Genomic DNA, 19679 nt, shown 5'->3' with positions numbered 1-19679 from the left:
AAGTAAACTCGGAACTATTCTTATTAATACTAGAGAATAGTAAATAAGAATATAGTATTAAACGGGTTATTATAGTTAAGCTAGTAAGAAATAGGCTAAAGTATAGAATTTAGTAAGTTAGTTAGGATAAGAATCTAGTATAATATCTAGTTTTAGTACTAAGTAATAGTTTTCTGATTTTATAAAGTTTCTATAATAATAATATTAATATATTAGAACTTTTATAAAACCTATAATACTAGCTAGATTATATAAAAAATAATACTTGTCTAGAATTATACGGAAATAATAATAAATTCTTCTAGATTATATAATAAAAGTACTAGTCTTTTATATATAATATTTATATCCGAGATATTAGTTTTATTTTAGAAAGAAGTATAATATGAAATTAGATAAATTAATAGCTTTTATAAAGCTCGGGAATAAGCTTATTATAAAGAGAAAGGTAATATTATAATTTTCAGATATTTGGTATTTGAGATATCTTACTAAATACTAGATATTTTCTAGATATATATAATATAGCTACTTTACTAGAAAAGTATTCTTGAAATATACTAGAGATATTTAGAAGACTAAGCCTCTTTAGAACTAGTATATTATAGGATATATATATTCCAGTTTTCTCTTTTTTAGTTTTAAATTATCTTTATAAGAAATCTTTTATCTTACTTTTTAAGTCCTAAATATTATATCTATAATAGAAACTATAATAAAATAGCCTATAATATCTAAAGCTTTTATAATTATAGGACTTTTAGGAAATATATATAGTTCTTTTATTTCTATTTCTTTATTACTTAATTTCTAATAAAGTATTTTAGGAAAATATAGAAATATTATAATAATAAATATAAATATTTTAGATTCTAATTTAGGAAATATTAATTCAGGAGATTCTAATTCTTATAATTAGAAAGAACTACTAATTATAGGATATTTAATTTCTAGAATCTATATTAAGGCTATAAATAACTTTATTTATAAAACCTATTAGAAATAAATAATTAGTAAAGAATTTACTAAATTATAAGTTCTAAATACCTAAAAAGCTATTTTATTACTTTCTAGAAAAAAATCTATAAATTATAAATATATATTTATAAATCTAATTAATAAATATAAAGCTTAACTAATAAGTTAGAACTTTAATTAGATTTCAGAAAACGATTTCCTGAAAACTTTTAGCCCTATTATTAGAACTAAAAGCCTAAGAATTTTACTAGCTTTAGAAGCTTATAAGAACCTGGAAATATATTAAATTAATATAATTAATATCTATTTATATTTTAAGCTTTATACTAAAATATATATATAAGTTTCTCAAGTTCTAAAATATATTAAAGGCTTAGTATTTCTTTTATTTAATTCCCTATATAGACTTAAATAATTAGAAATAAAATAATATATTAAAGCCTATATAGAACTAAAATCTTTTAGTTTTAATTTCTGTTTTAATAAGCCAAATATCTTTATTATTATAGATTATAATATAATTATAAAGCTCTATATAAATAATATACTAGGTCTGGGCCAAAATCTATAAGCTATTTAGAAGATTATTAATAGAATAGCCTCTTTATAAGAAATTAAGAATTTAGGAATTTAAGAATTTAGGAATTTAAGAATTTAAGAATTTAAGAATTTAGGAAATATAATTCTAATTTTAAATATTTAAATATATAGAAATTACTTTAAATATATTTTATATCTTAATTAAAGTAAGTATATTATAGGCCTTATAAAGAGATTTAGACTAAAAGAAACTAAGCCTATAAATCTTTTTATAAATAACTGAAATATCTTAATTATAGAATAATTAGAAAAGAAATAAATTAATTAAAATTTATATTAGAAGGCTATAGGCTATATTATATAAGTTTTAAAGAACTCTCATTCTAATATTATTTATATAATTAAATAGTTTAGCTAATATTATAATAAACTTATTATATAATATTAGAATATTATATTAAGAATATTCTATTACCTGAAAAATACTATAAATTATAATATTTTATATAGTATTAGAAAAATTAAAAGTATTAAGCTTTAGGGCTTTAGTAATATAAATTATATAAATAATATAATAAATAAATACTTTATTATAAAGTATTTATATTTATTTAATAAAGGATTTATTATATGGTTTTTTATTAAATAGTACTATATAGCTATTTCTATTATTTAATTAGAATATATTAGCCTATTAAAGGCTAGTAAATAGGGCTAGTAAATTAGGGCTTTATTTAGAAAGCTTAAATATATCTAATATTTAAATATTATTCTTTTAATTCCTATATTTAATAATAATTAGAGATATATAATATTAGCTAGAAATTCTATAGCTTATAATTAAATTAAGTATATTAATATCTACTATTATTATATTAGAAAGCTAGTAGCCTTTAATAAGATTACTATTAAATATATTTCTAGTAAGAAAATAATAACTAATATATTTACTAAGCCTCTATTTTTAGTAGCCTTTAGGTATTATATTATTATAATTCCATGCTTTATCTAGCCTAGTATCTGGTATTTAATACCTAGCCTAGTATCTAGTATTTAATATCTAGCCTAGTATCTAGTATTTAGTATCTGAATCTAGTATCTAGTATTTAGTATCTGAATCTAGTATCTAGTATTTAGTATCTAAATATCTAGTATCTAGAATTATATAATAATTATATATAATAAAGCTAGGGAAAGCTATATTTTAGGAAATTTAGGATACTAAGCCTTATTAGGCCAAGCTATAAATAAAGAACTATAAATACTTAAAGAACTTTAGCTCGAGACTTCCTTTTTTTCTTAGCTTAGTTTTCTTAATAAATAATTCTCTTATAAGTGCCTTATTTATAGGCTTTCTTTATAGATTTATAATATTAAACTAAACTTATTCTTTTTATCTAGAAAGGCTCTAGAATATCTTTCTTAAAATATTTATTTATTTCTAAAAAATGACTTCCTATATATAAATTATATATATCTAATATTTTTAATATAGCCTCTTATACTAATGGCTCTTCTAAAAGTCTTTACTTATATTTTATAATTCTATCTCTTATATCTAATACTAAAAATACCTCTGAAATAGAATCTTTTATTTTAAGAGAATTACTTACTTTATCTAATATTTATTCTAATATACTTATATTATAATAAGCCTAAATCAAGATCTAGATAAATGCCTAGACTAATTATATAACCCTAAATAGCTTAGCTACTAGTCTAGCTTACTTGCTTAATATAAAGAAGCTTTCCCGAGAATATTTTATTAGTAAAAGTTATATTTCGGGTAATATTTATTTCTAATCTAAATATTATAATATAATATCTAACTTTCTAGTTTCTTTTATTAAATAAGTATATCTAGCTAGGGAAGTTCCTAAATATAATAAGTTCTGTTTTATAAAGGTTCCGGATTCTTTAAAGCTTAGTAATAGTAAAAACCTAATTTATAATTATTAGTAAGTCTAGATTATTAATAAATTTAAAGTTAATATAGACTATTATATAAATAAGAATACTTATATATATTATATTTTTAATTATATAAAAAGTAATACCTAATATTACTTATATACTTAATATAAGTCCAATATTATTAATTCTTTTAAAATAGCTATAGAAATAATTAATTATCTTAATAAATACTTTATTAACTCTTATTATATATATAAAACTAGATATAAATATAAGAAACTATAAATAAACGAGATTTAGATCTTTTATAAATTCAAGATCAAGTTTATTTACTTAGTAAATAAAGCTTAGATCTATTTATAGAACTATAATAATAATTTATATAATAAGCTAATACTTTTTCTTTAAAAATAACTTATAAGCTAGTATTATTCTATTTATATATTCTATAACCTATATTATATAGCCTTATTAATTAATTCCGAGATAAAAATATTATAGACCTATAAGAGCCTTAGAAAATATATTAAGGCTCGAGCTATTATTACTTTTCTAATTTCTATTATTTCTAATACCTCTATATTTATTATTCCCAAACTCTATATAATAACTTCTTATATCTTTATACTAACTCGAATACTTCTAATTATTAGTAAGCTAGCTATTAAAAAAGAAAGCACTCCTACTTTAATCTTAACCTATTTTAATTACTTTTAGACTAGTTATATAGCCTGTAATTATCTAGTATTAAAATATATTACTAATATTAAGGAACTAGAAAAGAATAATAAGCTTATAGAGGCTAATATAAATAATATACCAGGAAATAAAAATATCTAGGAAAAGACTTTTTCTTAGATAAACTTGAAATTAATTTCATAGAAATTAACCTAAACTAGTTAATAAGAGAATTATACTTAACTATATCTTATAGCTTATCTTATAATAAATATTTAGTTAATATCTCTTCTTTTACTAATTCCGGAATAAATAGTTTTATATTTATTAATATTTTCCTTATTATAAATATTATTACTTTCTTTAACCTCAAGTTCTAATACTTATCTAAACCTATTAGTATTAAGAAATATAATAGTAAGCTAGAAACTCGTATTATTTACTTCTTAAGAATATATCTTACTATTAACTAGAAATAATAATATAATATTTCCTTACTAATTCTTAAGCTTGAATTCTATAATCTTATTCTTAGTTATAAGTAGCTAGAATACTTTAAACTACTTTTTAATATCCGAAACTAATATTTAATATAGCCCGAATTTCTTTTTCTATTACTTTTGGTTATATAAGAGATTCCTATATCTCGAGAAGCTTTATTTCCTGCCTCAAAACATATTTCTTACTTTAATTATTAAATAGATATTAAAATCAGAAACTATATATTTAATAAAAAGAACTAATAATAAGCTGCTAGGAAATAAGCTTTTATTAAAAACTATAATATAGAAAATAACTCTGCTACTAACTCCTTTCTATATACTAGCTTTACTAATAATATTACTTCTAAATATAATTCTACTAATTCCGAATTAGATCCGGATAAAGAGCCTAAGCTAGTACTAGTTACTTCTATTTTATAGAAGCTAAAAATTAAATACTTTTATAAATAGGATACTTAAGATAGCTATTATTAAATAAAAAACTCTTTAGCTAATATTATTTATCTTATAAATATCCTATATTAAAAGAAACTATATATAGAAAAAAAGCTAATAGAAGCTCCTGCTATTAAGATTACTAGTATTAGCTTTATAGGTATATATTATAAGCTCTAATAATCCGAGAATAAAGCCTTTACTATAAGCTTTTATAAGATTAATAGCCTCCTAAAATAATAAAGAGAGCTTTTTCCGGGAGCTAATATAGAAAACCCTATTATTTCCGGATAATATACTAAGTTTAATAAAGTCTTTTCTAAAAAAGCTTCCGATATTCTATCTTTCTATTAATTATATAATTATAAGATATAATTAGAAAAGAAAATAAAGAAATATCTGAAATATAGCTCTTTATATAAGATAATAATAGCTAAATTAGAGATTACTAAGAAATACTTTCTAGAGAACCTTAATAAAGGCTTTATTACTTCTAGTTAATTACTATTTACGGCCTTTATTCTTTTTATAAGAAAGTCTAATAGAAGCCTATAGTTCTATATTAATTACCGGAAGCTTAACTAGATTATTTATAAGAACTATTACTTTCTTTCCCTTATTAATAAGACCTTAACTAGAATTAGTAAAGCCAAAATCTTTATAAAGTTTAATATTTATTAGGCTTTTTACTAAATTTATATAGATCCCGAATTAGAGAAATTAATAATATTTCATATATATTATAGAATATATAAGTATAAGGTTTTATTCTCTAGATTAACTAACGGGCTAGTTACTTATTAGTATTATATAAACGATATCCTATTTAATTATTTAGACGACTTTTATATAGCTTATCTAGATAATATTCTTATTTATTTTAATAATAAGTTAGAATATAAACTTTATATAAAAAAAGTCCTTTAGTAGCTTTAAAATATAGGCTTATAAGCAGATATTAAAAAGTATAAATTTCATATTATATATATAAAATACCTTGGCTTTATTATCTTTATAAAGAATATTAAAATTAATTCTGAGAAGATTATAATTATAAAGAATTAGAAAGCTTCTCGAATTATAAAGAAAGTATAAGCCTTTCTAGGATTCTATAACTTCTATAAGAAGTTTATTCGTAACTATAGCAAGATTACTAAGCCTCTATTAAATATTATATATATAGATATTTCCTTCTTATTTAATAAGGTTTATTAGAATACTTTTAAAAAGCTTAAAGCTTATCTTATATTATTAGTCTTATTTTATTACTATAACCCAAAGTAATAATTAATAATTAAAACTAATATTTCGGATAGTATTATTACTAGTATTCTTTCCTAATAATATAATAATAAGTAATATCCTATAGTATTTATAAAATATAATTATAAAATATATAATAAAGAAATACTTATTATTATATAGTTTTTAGATTAATAGTACCCGGAATTTTAAAGAACTACCTATTAAATCCAGATCTATATAAACTATTACTTATTAGAATACTTTATAATAATAAAGAAGCTTATAAGTAAATAAGCTAAATAGGCTAAAGCCTTAGCCAAATACTATTTTATTATCTAATATAAATCCGGTAAATAAAATATAAAAGCTAATATTCTAATATACTAAAATAATAAAATTATCTAGTAAAATGAAATAAAAAAGAAATACTATACTAAGGCCTTCTTTTCTTAAAACCAAATTAACCTAAAGGTATTCTAGGACCTTAGTATTAAAATTAATTCTCTTTTTATTTTCTAAGATAATAATAATAATCTTAATAAAACGAATAATTTAGTTAAACGAATTTTATAAAATAACTATAAAGCCTCCTCTTTATAAGCCTTCTATAAATAGGCTAAACGGGATAATACTAACTTTACTATAGAAAATAAGTTACTATTTTATTATAAATAACTTATAATACTAAAAGAATAGTTATATATAGATTTAATTTATAAGACTTATAACTAAGTTTCTATAATATATTCCGGTAAAAATAAAACCTATAAGCTATTATAATTATAGTATTACTAGAAGAATATATAATATAATATTACTTAATATATTTGTAATTACTAATTATATAAATAGATAAATATTTCAAGAAATAAAACCCCTAATTTACTTTACTTTTTACTAGTTCCGAATTACTTGTAATAATATATTATAATAGATTTCAAGTTAATACCTGGTTTAAAATCTGGTTATAATACTATATATATTATAATTAACTAATTAAATAAGTAAGCCATTTCTATATCTTGCTATAAGATAACTATAATAGAGGATATAGTAAAGATATATCTCCGAATTATTTATTATTACTATAGCCTTCTAGCCTCTATTATTTCTAATTATAGTCTGTAATTTATATTAGTATTCTAAAAAGAATTTAATAGAATTCTAGGTATAAGATTAAAGCTATTAATAGTATATTACTTATAAACTAATAAATAGACGGAAATTATAAACTAATATATTAATTAATAATTATATCTATATATTATATATTACTAAAATAACTAGGATAAGTACTTACTAATAATTAATTATACTTAACTTATTCTCTTATATAGCTCTATTAGTATGTCTCTATATGAACTTCTTAATAGTAGGCTTCTATAGACCTCTTTTAACTAGTTAACCCTAATAACTATATCTTAAAACAAGCTAAGTAATATAAAAGCTTAATAGATTACTAGATAAATAGAGGATATTATAAAGAGAGGTAAAAAGAATATAGAACAGGTATAAAAGAAAATAGAGAAGTATACTAATACTAAATATTACTCTATAGATTTCAAAGTAGGAAATAAGATATATATATTAATAAAGAAGTAAAAGATATAATACCCTAGCTATAAACTAGATTACTAAATAGCCGGGCTTTACCTAATCCTATATTAAGTTAATAATTTCTATAAGGTCGAATTACTCGAGAGTATTAAAATTTATAATATATTCTCCCTAGACTATCTATAAGGCTACTAATAATCTACTACCTGGCTAGAAGAATGAATTACCTCTACTAATTCAAGTAATAATAGACCGAGAATACGAAGTATAAGATATCCTGGTATTAAAGGCAGAGCAGGAAAAGCTCCTATATAGGGTTAGTTAGGTTAGATATAATAAAGACCTTAACTAGTATCCGGCCTCCGATCTGAAATACTCTCCCTATAAGCTATAAGACTACTACTTGGCTAATTAATAATAGCCAGGCCTACTAAAGAAGCTAGTTGACTAGGTACGAGCCTGGGAGAACGGGACGGAGGACTATAATAATTTGGATAACGATTCTATAATGCCTACCCGCTTGAGGATAAGCTTTTTCCAAGGGGGGGGGGGGGGGTGATATTACGATTCTATGCTTTACCTAGCCTGGCATCTGGCATTTGGTACCTAGCCTGGCATCTAGTATTTGGTATCTGAGCCTGGTATCTGGTATTTGGCATCTGAGTATCTGGTATCTGGAGTTATATAACAGTTACACGTAACGAAGCTAGGGAAAGCTGCACTCCAGGAAATTTAGGACGCTAAGCCCCATTAGGCCGAGCCACAAGCAAAGAACTGTAAATACTTAAGGGACCTCAGCTCAAGACTCCCTTTCCTCCTTAGCTTAGTTTTCTCAATAAACAGTTCTCCTACAAGTGCCTTATCCGTAGGCTCCCTTTATAGGTCTGTAACATATATAAAAGGGTTATTTGTATTATAATTATAGGATTACAGGCTATTTTTGAGCTGTTTTTTGATTTTTGGGTACTAAGGCTCTAGGGGCTTTAGTAAATAAAGCAGTAATTTTTGGAATTATTTCCTTAGGGCTATTTTTAGGAATATATAAGGGAACTATTAAAATTAGGGGCTATATACTAATAGAGCTTAAGCTATAGGCTTATTACTAAGTATATTATATCTTATAAGATTAATTTAGGATATAATATGCCCTATAAGAGTAAATTAGTTTAGCTAAAGTTAAATAGTTTAATATAAGGCTTTCTGGTTTAGGGGTTTAGTATATATAACTTAGGGATTTTAGGGCTATATATATAGGCTATCTACTACTATAGAATAGTAGTTAATTCAGTACGTTTTACTTGGTTTATATTAAAGCACGTGACCCTAGCTTTATTATTAAGCTAGTTTAATAAATGGTATTACCCCCTCCCTTGAAAACTTATAGTGGGCCCAAGGATAATACCACCCAAGTACTGGCCATCTCAAGGGTGTATAGCCAATAGCAATTCTGGAAAGCACCTGATATTTCCTGGTTGGGGGTTATAACTTATAAACGAAGTTTCAAGGTGGCGTTACTAAAGGGCCCACTGTAAGTATTCAAGGGGGGGGGGGATAGTAAAAAGGACGTAAGGTTTATATTCCTGCACCTTCGGGCCCTTTTAAACTGGTCTCGAATGAGCTTACGTAGTTCCACGTGTGCTTGATTACGTACAAAAGCATGTTCTGAAATCACACCGCGCACCCCCTGCAATAACCTTCTTGAACCTCAGCTCCTTCGTCTTTTCGCCTCCACATCCTGCTAGCAATAATTCATCACCCACTTACTATCTAACCACCTTCGAAAATACTTGAAGTTGGAACAATCTCAAACCTCCGTCTTCTCTTCTCATATCGCTCGCATCCTCAGTGATACTCTGAACCGCTATCACACACGCACACTCCCACGCACGCACACTGTCTTTCAGAATCCTTCTCTGGCTCTCCATTGAAAATATGGAGGAAAATGAAAGCAATTTCGAGGCCAACATCCTGTCCACTTGCAATAAAACCCAGTTCACTAGCGGAGCCATCCGACTCCTCAAATTCGAAGGGCGCATTCAGAATGGACACGCCCGAGAGCAACGGCCGAGCCTCACACTCTTTACCGCTGCTCTTCCCAGTGCGGATTTCTAGTCTGAAGAACCCCCTGTGCGCTATTTCACATTGTCTTATGTTTGGGGCGAAAACGAAAGCAATAACAACCCAGAGATATTCATCAACAAACAGCCTTTCAAAATCTTGCCCAATCTCCAGAAAGCCTTGTCGACATGTCGAACGACAACCCTTGGTTCAGACGAGTGTGGATCATTCAAGTGCTGTCGGTCTCAGCCGACTACACTTTCATGTGCGGAAAATGGAGTGTTCCAGGAGACCACTTCAAAGTCTTCAATGCCTCATTCCACTTCAGCTTTCTTTGGATGAAACACGAAGTCTTTTCACTCAGCAGTATCACCCAAGTGGACCAGTATTTAGACTCCCATCCAAACTTGTGTCATTCTGGTGGCGATTGGGCGGCACAACGGATGGGCATTTATGAAAATGTTTTGGGGCCAGCGCTGAATATACGGGCCTGCGCAACCTTGGAAACTCGAAAAACGTGGCGACGAGACCGCCCAGAAGATTGTCCTACACTGAAAGCACAACTTTTTCGGGCATCCGCCAAAAGATCCGCTAGCGGTCTGTACCCCACTGACCCGAGGGACAGGACCTATGGTTTGCTCGGGGTTGCAAGTGACGCCAAAGAGCTCGGAATGGACCCTAAATCCTACACAGTTTATAAAGGAGCGAACACCGAAGAAATTGTATACACTGAGGTTCCAAGAATACTAGTCCAGCATGGTCATTTGGATATTTTGACCAAATGCCAACCCCTCGACCCAAGGACTCGAAATGCCAAGTTACCATCATGGGCACCGGATCGGAAGAACGAAATACCATGGCCTTGGGGAGGTTTTATCGGAGATGATCTGTATCATGCTTCTGGTAAAAGCTCATCCAGATTAGTCTGTTGCAGTGAAGATCCTGAAGGCATTCTCACAATCAAAGCTATGTTTATTGGGAAGGTGGCTGAATTAGGAACAACATGGAAGGGTGGATGGAGAGAAGACTTCGACAAGGAAAGAGCCAGCCTCCTCTTCACCGAAATTATTGGCTTCCTCCCGAAGAGCACTATCTTCAATAAGCTAGGGAAAGCCGACAAAGTACTCTGGCGAATACCTATTGGAGGTATGGTATGGAATAAGCTTGGAATTAATCGCCGGGCGACTGAGAAGTCTCTCGGAGAGTGCCAGGTCATGATGAGTTTTTTTTTTTGAGGCATTCTTTAAGCACGAAAGCATGCATAAAGGATGTGCTGGCACACAAGCAAAATCCATTCGAGATCCCGAACATGATGTCTTACTTGGGCTCAATGTTGGATATGTATAATGCAAAACCTTTTCTTTCTGAAGACGAATTTGGAGGATATGTTAGGCTCTCTGCTCTGCCCGGGTGAAGCGGAACAAGGAGATGAGATAATTATTCTGTTTGGATTGTACATTCCACTTGTGTTTCGTAAAGATGTGAATGGTTTCTATCGAGTTATTGGTGAGGCTTATGTACAAAGATTGATGGATGGGGAGGCATTGGAGTTAGACCTCCAAGTTTCAGATATCCGGCTCAAATGATACCTGTCGCGGAAGCCGACGGAATGGATGTGGCCAATCAAGCTGCCAAGCCAAACCTCGCTCCGAATTCTCTGAGCGTCAACATGGTAACCGCGACTTGGTACTTCGAGGCTTCGTCTTTTCGCATCCATGAATGCGTACGGTACATGAGAATTTGTCGACGGCCATCACTCTCCAAACTTCTAATAACTCTCTATACAACCAGATCTAGGAACCCCAGGATGTTCGAGTGACTCTTCGAAAATTGAATGGGGTTGTTCAATGATCCTGCTTCGAAAAAGGACTCTTTAGCTGTCGATGGGACCTTGAAAAAGCTTCGCTCGAACACTTCCCGATCCCTGAATTATGACAAGGACATCAAATCAAGATATAAATTCTGAAGGTAGCCCGAAGACGCTTCGTTCGAACGCTTATTAGCCTCGTACTTCTTCGTCTCGACCATCATTCTGTATCTCAGCTCCTGTTCCCAAGAAAGCTTTGCATACTCCCAGTCCTTGAACTTCTCTCGGGGCGCCAATGGCGAGTCCTCAGACCACAACTGGCCCATGGAAAGCTCAAACTTGAACAACGCTGCACCCAATAGCGGAATTCCTCTGGGGTAAAACTTGAACCATTCTTCTCTGTCCCATCCGTCTTCCTTAGGTTTGGTTGGAACACCATGCCCCAACGTCGTGAGCTTCACTTTCTCCTCATTTTTTCGTATCTTCTTTCGCTCTGTTCTGTCCAGCTTCTTATAATTGTCGTATTCCCAACCCCGACGCTCATCCTGTCCGGCGAGCCAGTATCGTTCCCATTGCTTCTGAGTCCACATACTCAAGCCCGACCATCCCTCAAAACACCTCATGATCTGAGCACCATCTATAGTCAACCCAAACAACTCCTCCCTCTTAGCGTTGAACTGCTGCATTTTCGCAGACAAGGGATTGAAAGCGACCATCAGACGATGTCGCCACTTGATACGGGCAACCTTGTCATGAATTACCCCATCCCCACCCTCTTCCTCTTCCCCCACAGAAGTCTTCAGAACCCTCGCTAGCTCATCGAGATAGCTTGACGTTCCGCCCAGACAGTTGTCATCATACCAGTCCCTGAAGCGCTCCAGACGCATCATCGCAGCCGTCGGACCGCGCAGCTCGTCAAGCGCATTGTGAAGCTCGACAAAATTGCTATCCAGACACTCCGCCGTTGCATCGTCGGCCCATGTCCCATCGCCCTCTTTGTGAAAGAAAGCTCCAAAGGGCTTATCCAGTCCAATCACGAACTTGAAAAACGCGAGGAATTTGTCAAGTGTGGCATTCCCCTTGAATGCGGGCGGAACATGGATCTCGGCTTTGCAGTTTCGGATGCGGCACAATTCTAGAAGGATGACGCCGGCATCGATGTAGTCTCCTAGCGGGTGCGGGATACTGGATTGTAGGTTTCCATTTGAAAACCATGAGTCGGGAGATGTGGCGAGGAGGTGGATGGCCACTTCTGGAAGCCGGCCACGTTCGCTGAGGAGGAGGTCTACAAGCGAGCGGGCTTTTGCCCAGAGGTTGAACAGCTGGCCGGGATCGCGTGGGTCTGGTGCCTCGATCTGAATCTCTATCCCTTGGAGTTGGTGATAGGGGAGGTCTTTAAAGCCAAGTGATTTTGCATGGCTCGAGCTCTCGAGCATGGTCGTGCCGAAGGAGCTGGTTACACTGATCCATGATCTTCGGTCGTAGATGGGACATAGATTGAAGGTGAGGATTTCTTTGGAGTAGATGTGATGGGATACCTCGTGGTACAGTTGGCGGCATGTGCTGAGGATGCTCATCGAAGTCTTCATGTTGTCGCCTTGTGATCTGAGATTCTCCCAGACTTTGGCTCGGACTTCTGCTGGCAAATTGGCCAGCTTTCCGAGATTAGTGGATCCCATGATTGTTGTTTATGGAGTTCGAGGCGTCTTTTGGGTGCCTTGAATGTGTTGGTGATTTGTGTTGCGTTTCCGATCGAGAGCTTTTGAGAAAGTTGTGAGGTAAAAGTTTTGTAGAGGCTTTTAGATGGATGTGGGCGCAGGCGTCAATAAACCATCGGGAGCTTCAGTCAGTTTCGAAATCTTTTTTTACCTCAGGTGCGTATAGTTGAGTCACGAGAATTGCCGTGTAGTCGAAACAGAAGTTTGGTTCCAAACCTCTCAAAAGTCGGGACCTAGGAACATTAGATCGGTGTAACCAATGTTCCGAAAGTGTAGGACAATTGTAAGATTACAAAATGGAGAAGCTTCCTACATGAAGCCGAAAAAAATTGGGGGGTTTGAACCATGAAGAGACGAGTGCAAGATAGGAGAAAATAACAAGGCAAATCCCTCACACATCTCAAGCGAAGTGAGGCTTGGTTATTCCAATGCAATATCCGTACACTTTTCCGAACACTGACCGAACCAGGAACAAGCTCTCGGGCGTTATCGCAAGAGAAGGGATACCTGACACGAGCGCGAGATCAAAATATCCCAACTTCTTATGGACTTTAAGTACCAAGTCTACTCCGCAGATGAGAATGCCATTAATATCATAGCAGACCCCAGTGGAAGATTTTCACGCCTTCCAGTAAATGAAAGTCTCTTCCAAGATGAGTGTGTCAGATTGAGTGTCACCACCCCAACTTCTGTTACACATTTCCTCGACGTCCCAAACGGTGGCACATTGAATTCGTCGGAGTAAATGTTATCCATCTTTTAAACTTTTATTGTGCATGGTTTCACCGTCCCAACTTTTAGGTACATTGAGAATATAGATTTAACACCGGGTGATCTCAGGGAAGGGGATTGACCTTAAGTAAATAGTCTCCACGAACTTGTCCTGCACTTTGCGAGCCTTTCCCCGTTACTGCGATGGAAGCTGGGTTTCATCCGATATTTGGAGATGGGGGTGGTTAAGGTTTTTGTAGCACATCGGCTCAATGTTTGAGAGAGCTTTGGGGCGTTGAGACGTTCTAGAGGCTGAACCCGAATAGCTGAATGTCTGACTTGAATTCGGACATGGGGCCAAGCCATGGACTTGATGAACCAACCACTGCTTGACAACAATCTTCGGGCCAGATTGGCTAACATCATTCAACATTCGAGCGGGTGATCTTTCATTTCAACTTGAGCAACGTTTATAATTCGCGGTGGTATCATGATAATGCACCAAAACAGCCTGAGCGCCGTCCATTTAAGCCCAAAGCTCGTCTTCAACATCATACATCGTCTACTCTAGCCAGTAGTGCGGGGATATCATCAACTGTGTTGCGGCCTTCCAAGATATCTGATTACTTGTTAGCATTCTGTCACATGCCAGAATATGGAGGGAAGGGAACTTACCCAGCACAGCCGTAAAAAGCGGATACTCGTCCTCCCGGCCCTTCGCCTTCAAAAAGCTATTAACCTCCTTCGCCGTACTCGTCCCCTGCAACTTCTGCCCATTCAACTCTGTAGCCTCGACCTCATCAACGCTCACCCCCCTCTCGACTGCCATCTTCGCACACCTGAAATTCCTGCCTCCGGAACAGGACGTAATCAGATCCGCGACGCCGCAACTCTCTTCCGTGAACGTGCCTGCATGGACTGTCTGCCCGAAGAACTCTTTGCCGAATTTCACCATCTCGAGGAGACCGACGCGCATCACGGCTGCTTTGGCGTTGTCGCCCCAGCCTCGCCCGTCGACGAAGCCTGCCGCGAGCGCTACGATGTTCTTTAGTGCGCCGCCGAGAGAAACACCTGCTACATCTGACACCATGCGGACGTGGAAATATGGTCTGTAGAACAGCGTCTTGAAAAGTCCGTGATCCAGAGGTGGGTAATCGGACGGCACGGCCCTCAATCGCACCTTACTGTCTCTGCCCAGAACATCCTTATGCGGCATATCCGCGGGCGTAATCGTCAAATTGACTGTTGATGAAGAAGGAGAAGGGCCAGTCGGCGTCGCTACACGGGAGTCCACAGGCGGAGGATCATACGCGATTGTCGTCTCGCACCACTTCTCTTGCGCGATCTCGTTGGCAATATTCGCGCCCGACAGGGCGCCGCAGTAGATTCCCAACCCTTCACCGATCCATTCCGAGAACAGGGAGATCTCAGATTCCGTGACTTCCACGCCTTTGATGCAAGAGATCCCGCGCGCGAAGGGCAGAATGTTGCCGACTAGTTGCTTGGAGATGCGGCCGATGAATTGGTGGGGCAAGTTGAAAATTAGGACTGTGGAGTTGGTGGCGGCGTCGACGACGGAGGGGTTCGCGATGATGTTGGCGGGCAGCTTGATGTTGGGCAGGTATTTGACGTTTTCGTGGTATTTGTTTATTATATGGGTGAGTTTCTGAGGTTGGTCGCCGATTGAGGGGTCGTAGTGCTTTGAATCCTTCTCAATTATGACTTCCTCCTCGTATACCCACATTTGTACTTCCTCCTCGAAGAGTTCTGGATGCGCCTTCGTGTTCTCGGCGATGATCTTTGCAATTGTCGAACCCCTTTGCAAGTTAAAATTGTACTTCAATATAGAACGGGAGGTCTACCAGTTACCAGACCCAACAATGGTGACCTTGTGCTTCTTCGTGGGCGCGCCGAGGGTTGCCATCTTGGCTCGTTGAGGGACTTGGAAATGGTTGGAAGACTGTGTTATTCGTCTGGCAGCTTGACTTGCTCTTGCTGTCAATCTTATAAGCATATGATTGCTCGCAGATGTACTAAAGCATCAATTGAAAGTCGCGACGAGAAAGAGAGAATTCAGGGACACGGCTGAGGTGAGACAACGTTAACGAATGTTGGTCTTGTGCCCGACTGCTTGGTTTCATGTGAGAATTGGCTGGCAGATTTTGGCGGCCGTTGAGACCGAGGATAGGCGGTCATTCCGTGCAGGGGTACTCACCGCCCGCTGTATGAGGTCTAGCTCCAGATTGAACTGCAGGTCTTGCATGTGAACTCGAATCAGGAAATTCGGTGGGACAAAACAAATCGAGGGGCCGAAGCAGCATGGTGGCAACGATTTTCAGGGTGGAGGGGCTGTCCACTAAGGTGTAAAGTGTTCTCAACCAGCACAGTATATGTGCACCCTCGACGCAGGTGATGTATCGCGGGGAATAACAGCAAAAGGGAGAGTGATGAGCAGATTTAGTGGTACTTGTGTTGGTGGACTGGCGGGAGCAATGCTCTAGGGGAAGGCAAGGGGTCAGGAACTTACAACCCATGCTTCTCGGCGGCCGAATCCTTGATATCCAGAAATAAACAATTCCTTGTTGACACGTGAGATCAAGGTAGGAAGTCTTGAAGGCGTGTAAATATCTTTGCACTTCACTGCTCACCCTCGGATGCAGTTTCTTTGGGAGGATTCTCGGCCACACCCGAAGAATGACGTAATGCCGAAAGTGAGCTCTTGCCGAGGCCGAATACTCTATTCCTACCCCACGAAGTGCTTTATTCTTCTTGCACTTCAAAACATTAGACTTCAGTGCAATAATCCTGCTCTATTTGACTTCAACGGGCGTGCCCCCGAAACCAAAGCTGAAGCTCTTATGGGCGCTATGTGTGCTCACGCTAGCAATGTTACTTGCTGCCAAAGTCGGTATCATCCCGGAACACCGTAAGCGAGCCCCTTTCTCGAGCCGATTCTGCCCAAGAAGAGACCTCAAGTTCCCCGGAAAGGTAGATGTGGTGTTCTCGTTATTTTGTGCCCTATTTCGAAGCTCGCTTGGGGGCAAATATGATGGTGGCTGGTTATGAGTCATCATTGCCATAGCCTTCGACGAGGCTGCGCCTTCAATCAACGGAAATCGACGTGCTCCACTTGAGGGTTGAAACGATTACATCCTGTCTTTCCATTCTTTGATCTATTCCATTAAAGCCACTCCTACACCCGAAAAGTTGTTAACGACTCTTGCTTCTGTGGTGTCAGTGCATTATGGAAGACGAATCGGCTCTCATTAAACAGACAACTGAGACAGGCTGGTCGAGCAGCGGGTCCCTCTGTCCGCGGTGCTACGGTCTCTTTTCCACCACTTCAAGCCTCAAGGCCCTTCTTTCCGACGAAGGCATTGCCCACACCTGCATCGAGTCGTGGGGCTCAGAGTACACTGGTATTTGCGTTCTGTGCGAGCTCCTGTCGCGACCCGCGCCAATCATCTTTAAACCATGCATTCCAAGATTGAAGGCGGTTTTAGGCGCGGCCTCACAAACTAAAGAATCGTTTCGAAATCTAGATGGAGAATTTTCCTTGATTCCGGATCTGGAGTATCCGGTGAATGCGTTGCGGATTCGCGATCTGGAGGTGTTAGGCTTAGGCTCTTTGTACTACGAGGAGCTTTATCAGCCACATTTGCTCGCTGTCCCAGGTTCGTCGGGAGGTATTTGCACGTCGCAGATTTTGTGGTGCTAAGCAATGTTAGGTTATCCATCAAGACTATTATCCATCCCGTCGCAACAAGCTCACATGGATTCGCCTTGGATCATGCAGGAAACTAGGCTCCGAATTAGGATCTGTCAAGAGGAGCATCCACTCTGCCCTGGCAGCACAATGCCTCTTCTCCCGAGAAGAGTCATTGACGTTGGCGGTAAGTGCGGAACCACCCTAAAGCTATATGCGCCCAAGCAGAACGAGCGGGCGAATTATGCAACTTTGAGTTACTGCTGGGGGACAAAACCACAATTTACCACAACGCTCGATTTGATGGCCGATCTGCTGCGCGATATGTCAAAGTGCAACCTATCACAGACTCACCTCGACGCTATACGAGTCACTCGAGGGCTCGGCATTCGTTATCTGTGGATCGATGCACTCTGTATCATCCAGGATAGCCCAGCAGATATGATGATGGATATGCCCAACATGGGCAACATCTACAAAAACTCGACAATCACCATTGCGGCGAGCGAATCCCAGTCAGCACACTCGGGGTTTCTGGGCACTCTGAAGTATCCTCCAACGGTTCCACTGCCATTTCTCCTCCCAGATGGTAGCAAGGAGACCGTTTGGTTAAGCTACCATGAAGCCAAATGGCCAGTTAGAGGCCATCTGGACACGCGCGGATGGACGCTTCAAGAATCCTTGCTCTCCCCAAGACAGATTACTTTCGGGGATTCTGAAGTGCTATGGCAATGCCAAACAGAACGTATGCAACCAGTCTGCCAAGGCGCGCAAGAGTACCGCGAAACATTAAAGAATCAGAACAGACTACCTGGCGCAATCTATGGCATCCCTACGTCGCTAGACAAGAAGACCCAGCGTCCCCAGTACCTCTGGAAATTATTCGTGCACGACTACAGTGCTCGGAAGTTTACCGTTGTGGAAGATCGGTGGAACGGCATGGCCGGCATCATCAGCGAGCTGTCGAAGCTCTGGATCGATGACGAATGCGTTGCAGGTTTCTGGAAAAGTTCCATGCTGGAATCGTTAGTCTGGCGTCGATCAAACCTGGAAGAATATCAAGAACCGGCGTGGATGCCCCCTCGCCAAAAGCTGATGAACGCTCCAAGTTGGTCGTGGTTGAGTCTTCCCTCAGAGGTTTGGATACAGAAATTCATCCCCGAAGATTTTGAGATCGTTGACTGTGCAGTCACGCCTCTAGTAAAGACAGCACCACATGGAGCGTTGAAGGAGGCGGTCCTGATTCTGAGAGGGAAAGCAATCACTTTGGCAGAGCTCGAACGCCTGCCAGCCCGTGCTCTGAATCGTTTCCAGCCATACTTCGACTCTCAGGTGCCAGGGCTTAAGGCGTGGGATCCCTTACCATCGAAGGCGTCGATACAGGGTGAGTGGCCAGATGGAATCTTATTTCTAAGAGCTGGGAGGAGAAGGCTGCTTCAGGCGCCACCAGTAGGTATCATACTTGAACAGCTCGAGGACGAAACCGGCAGATTCAGGAGAATAGGAGCCTGGATCTTTAGGAATTCTCACGATTTTGGGTTGAAGAAGTCGGTCGGGGAGGAATTGAGGTCTGCGTGGCAAGATGCGATGACTAGAGAGTGGAAGATAATTTGAGCAAGGGCAAGCTTTGGAAATCATTGAGCTGAGAAGTCGTTGTGATGGATGGAAAAGTTGTGCGGCGGTTGCAAAAGTAATGAGCAGTTGAGAGTACTGATTCTCTTTCCTTATTCATTTCAACTCGATCTGATCCGAGTCTCTTAGCTTCGATTCGACGACTCGACTCGAGTTGCACGAGCACGCACCGTCCTTCGTCTCCAAGGAAGCTTGGT

General features: G+C 36.5%; 6 protein-coding genes across 6 annotated transcripts; 3 read left to right on the top strand and 3 right to left on the bottom strand.

Annotated features, from left to right (window-relative positions):
* Positions 1 to 10096: 10096 nt before the first annotated feature.
* On the top strand, positions 10097 to 11143 carry K444DRAFT_637476 (uncharacterized protein; the record flags this gene model as incomplete). The annotated part of the gene is made up of 1 exon (XM_024884128.1): positions 10097 to 11143. One exon carries the CDS (start codon positions 10097 to 10099, stop codon positions 11141 to 11143), a length of 1047 nt encoding a protein of 348 aa, XP_024729201.1.
* Positions 11076 to 11604, top strand: K444DRAFT_621431 (uncharacterized protein). The gene has a single exon (XM_024881908.1). It carries the CDS (start codon positions 11255 to 11257, stop codon positions 11492 to 11494), a length of 240 nt encoding a protein of 79 aa, XP_024729200.1. The 5' UTR covers positions 11076 to 11254; the 3' UTR covers positions 11495 to 11604.
* Positions 11605 to 11837: 233 nt separating this feature from the next.
* On the bottom strand, positions 11838 to 13394 carry K444DRAFT_637475 (uncharacterized protein; the record flags this gene model as incomplete). The annotated part of the gene is made up of 1 exon (XM_024884127.1): positions 11838 to 13394. The coding sequence occupies one exon, from the start codon at positions 13392 to 13394 to the stop codon at positions 11838 to 11840; it is 1557 nt and encodes a 518-aa protein (XP_024729199.1).
* Positions 13395 to 14233: 839 nt separating this feature from the next.
* On the bottom strand, positions 14234 to 14652 carry K444DRAFT_258045 (uncharacterized protein). Its single transcript, XM_024871377.1, has one exon. The coding sequence runs from the start codon at positions 14568 to 14570 to the stop codon at positions 14289 to 14291; it is 282 nt and encodes a 93-aa protein (XP_024729198.1). The 5' UTR covers positions 14571 to 14652; the 3' UTR covers positions 14234 to 14288.
* A 43-nt stretch (positions 14653 to 14695) lies between these two features.
* K444DRAFT_637474 (NAD-dependent glycerol-3-phosphate dehydrogenase) lies at positions 14696 to 16678 on the bottom strand (the record flags this gene model as incomplete). Its single annotated transcript, XM_024884126.1, has 5 exons — positions 14696 to 14763; positions 14820 to 15961; positions 16007 to 16139; positions 16360 to 16500; positions 16672 to 16678. 5 exons carry the CDS (start codon positions 16676 to 16678, stop codon positions 14696 to 14698), a joined length of 1491 nt encoding a protein of 496 aa, XP_024729197.1.
* Positions 16679 to 17299: 621 nt separating this feature from the next.
* On the top strand, positions 17300 to 19616 carry K444DRAFT_257988 (HET-domain-containing protein). Its single transcript, XM_024871375.1, has 3 exons — positions 17300 to 17818; positions 17873 to 19557; positions 19612 to 19616. The coding sequence occupies exons 1-2, from the start codon at positions 17389 to 17391 to the stop codon at positions 19462 to 19464; spliced, it is 2022 nt and encodes a 673-aa protein (XP_024729196.1). The 5' UTR covers positions 17300 to 17388; the 3' UTR covers positions 19465 to 19557; positions 19612 to 19616.
* Positions 19617 to 19679: the final 63 nt, after the last annotated feature.

This window comes from Hyaloscypha bicolor (genome assembly GCF_002865645.1).
Source record: "Hyaloscypha bicolor E unplaced genomic scaffold K444scaffold_182, whole genome shotgun sequence".
Lineage (NCBI taxonomy): Eukaryota > Fungi > Ascomycota > Leotiomycetes > Helotiales > Hyaloscyphaceae > Hyaloscypha > Hyaloscypha bicolor.
The sequence above is the reverse complement of the archived record's forward strand: the minus strand, read 5'-3'. Positions and strand labels throughout refer to the sequence as shown.

What these genes read in the sequence shown, in the direction of transcription:
- K444DRAFT_621431 (XM_024881908.1), top strand. Translation starts at nt 11,255, where the DNA reads ATGCAAAACCTTTTCTTTCTGAAGACGAATTTGGAGGATATGTTAGGC.
- K444DRAFT_258045 (XM_024871377.1), bottom strand. Translation starts at nt 14,570, where the DNA reads ATGATGTTAGCCAATCTGGCCCGAAGATTGTTGTCAAGCAGTGGTTGG.
- K444DRAFT_257988 (XM_024871375.1), top strand. Translation starts at nt 17,389, where the DNA reads ATGGAAGACGAATCGGCTCTCATTAAACAGACAACTGAGACAGGCTGG. An exon ending in ACATTTGCTCGCTGTCCCAG is followed by an intron (nt 17,819 to 17,872) that starts GTTCGTCGGGAG and finishes AAGCAATGTTAG; the next exon opens with GTTATCCATCAAGACTATTA.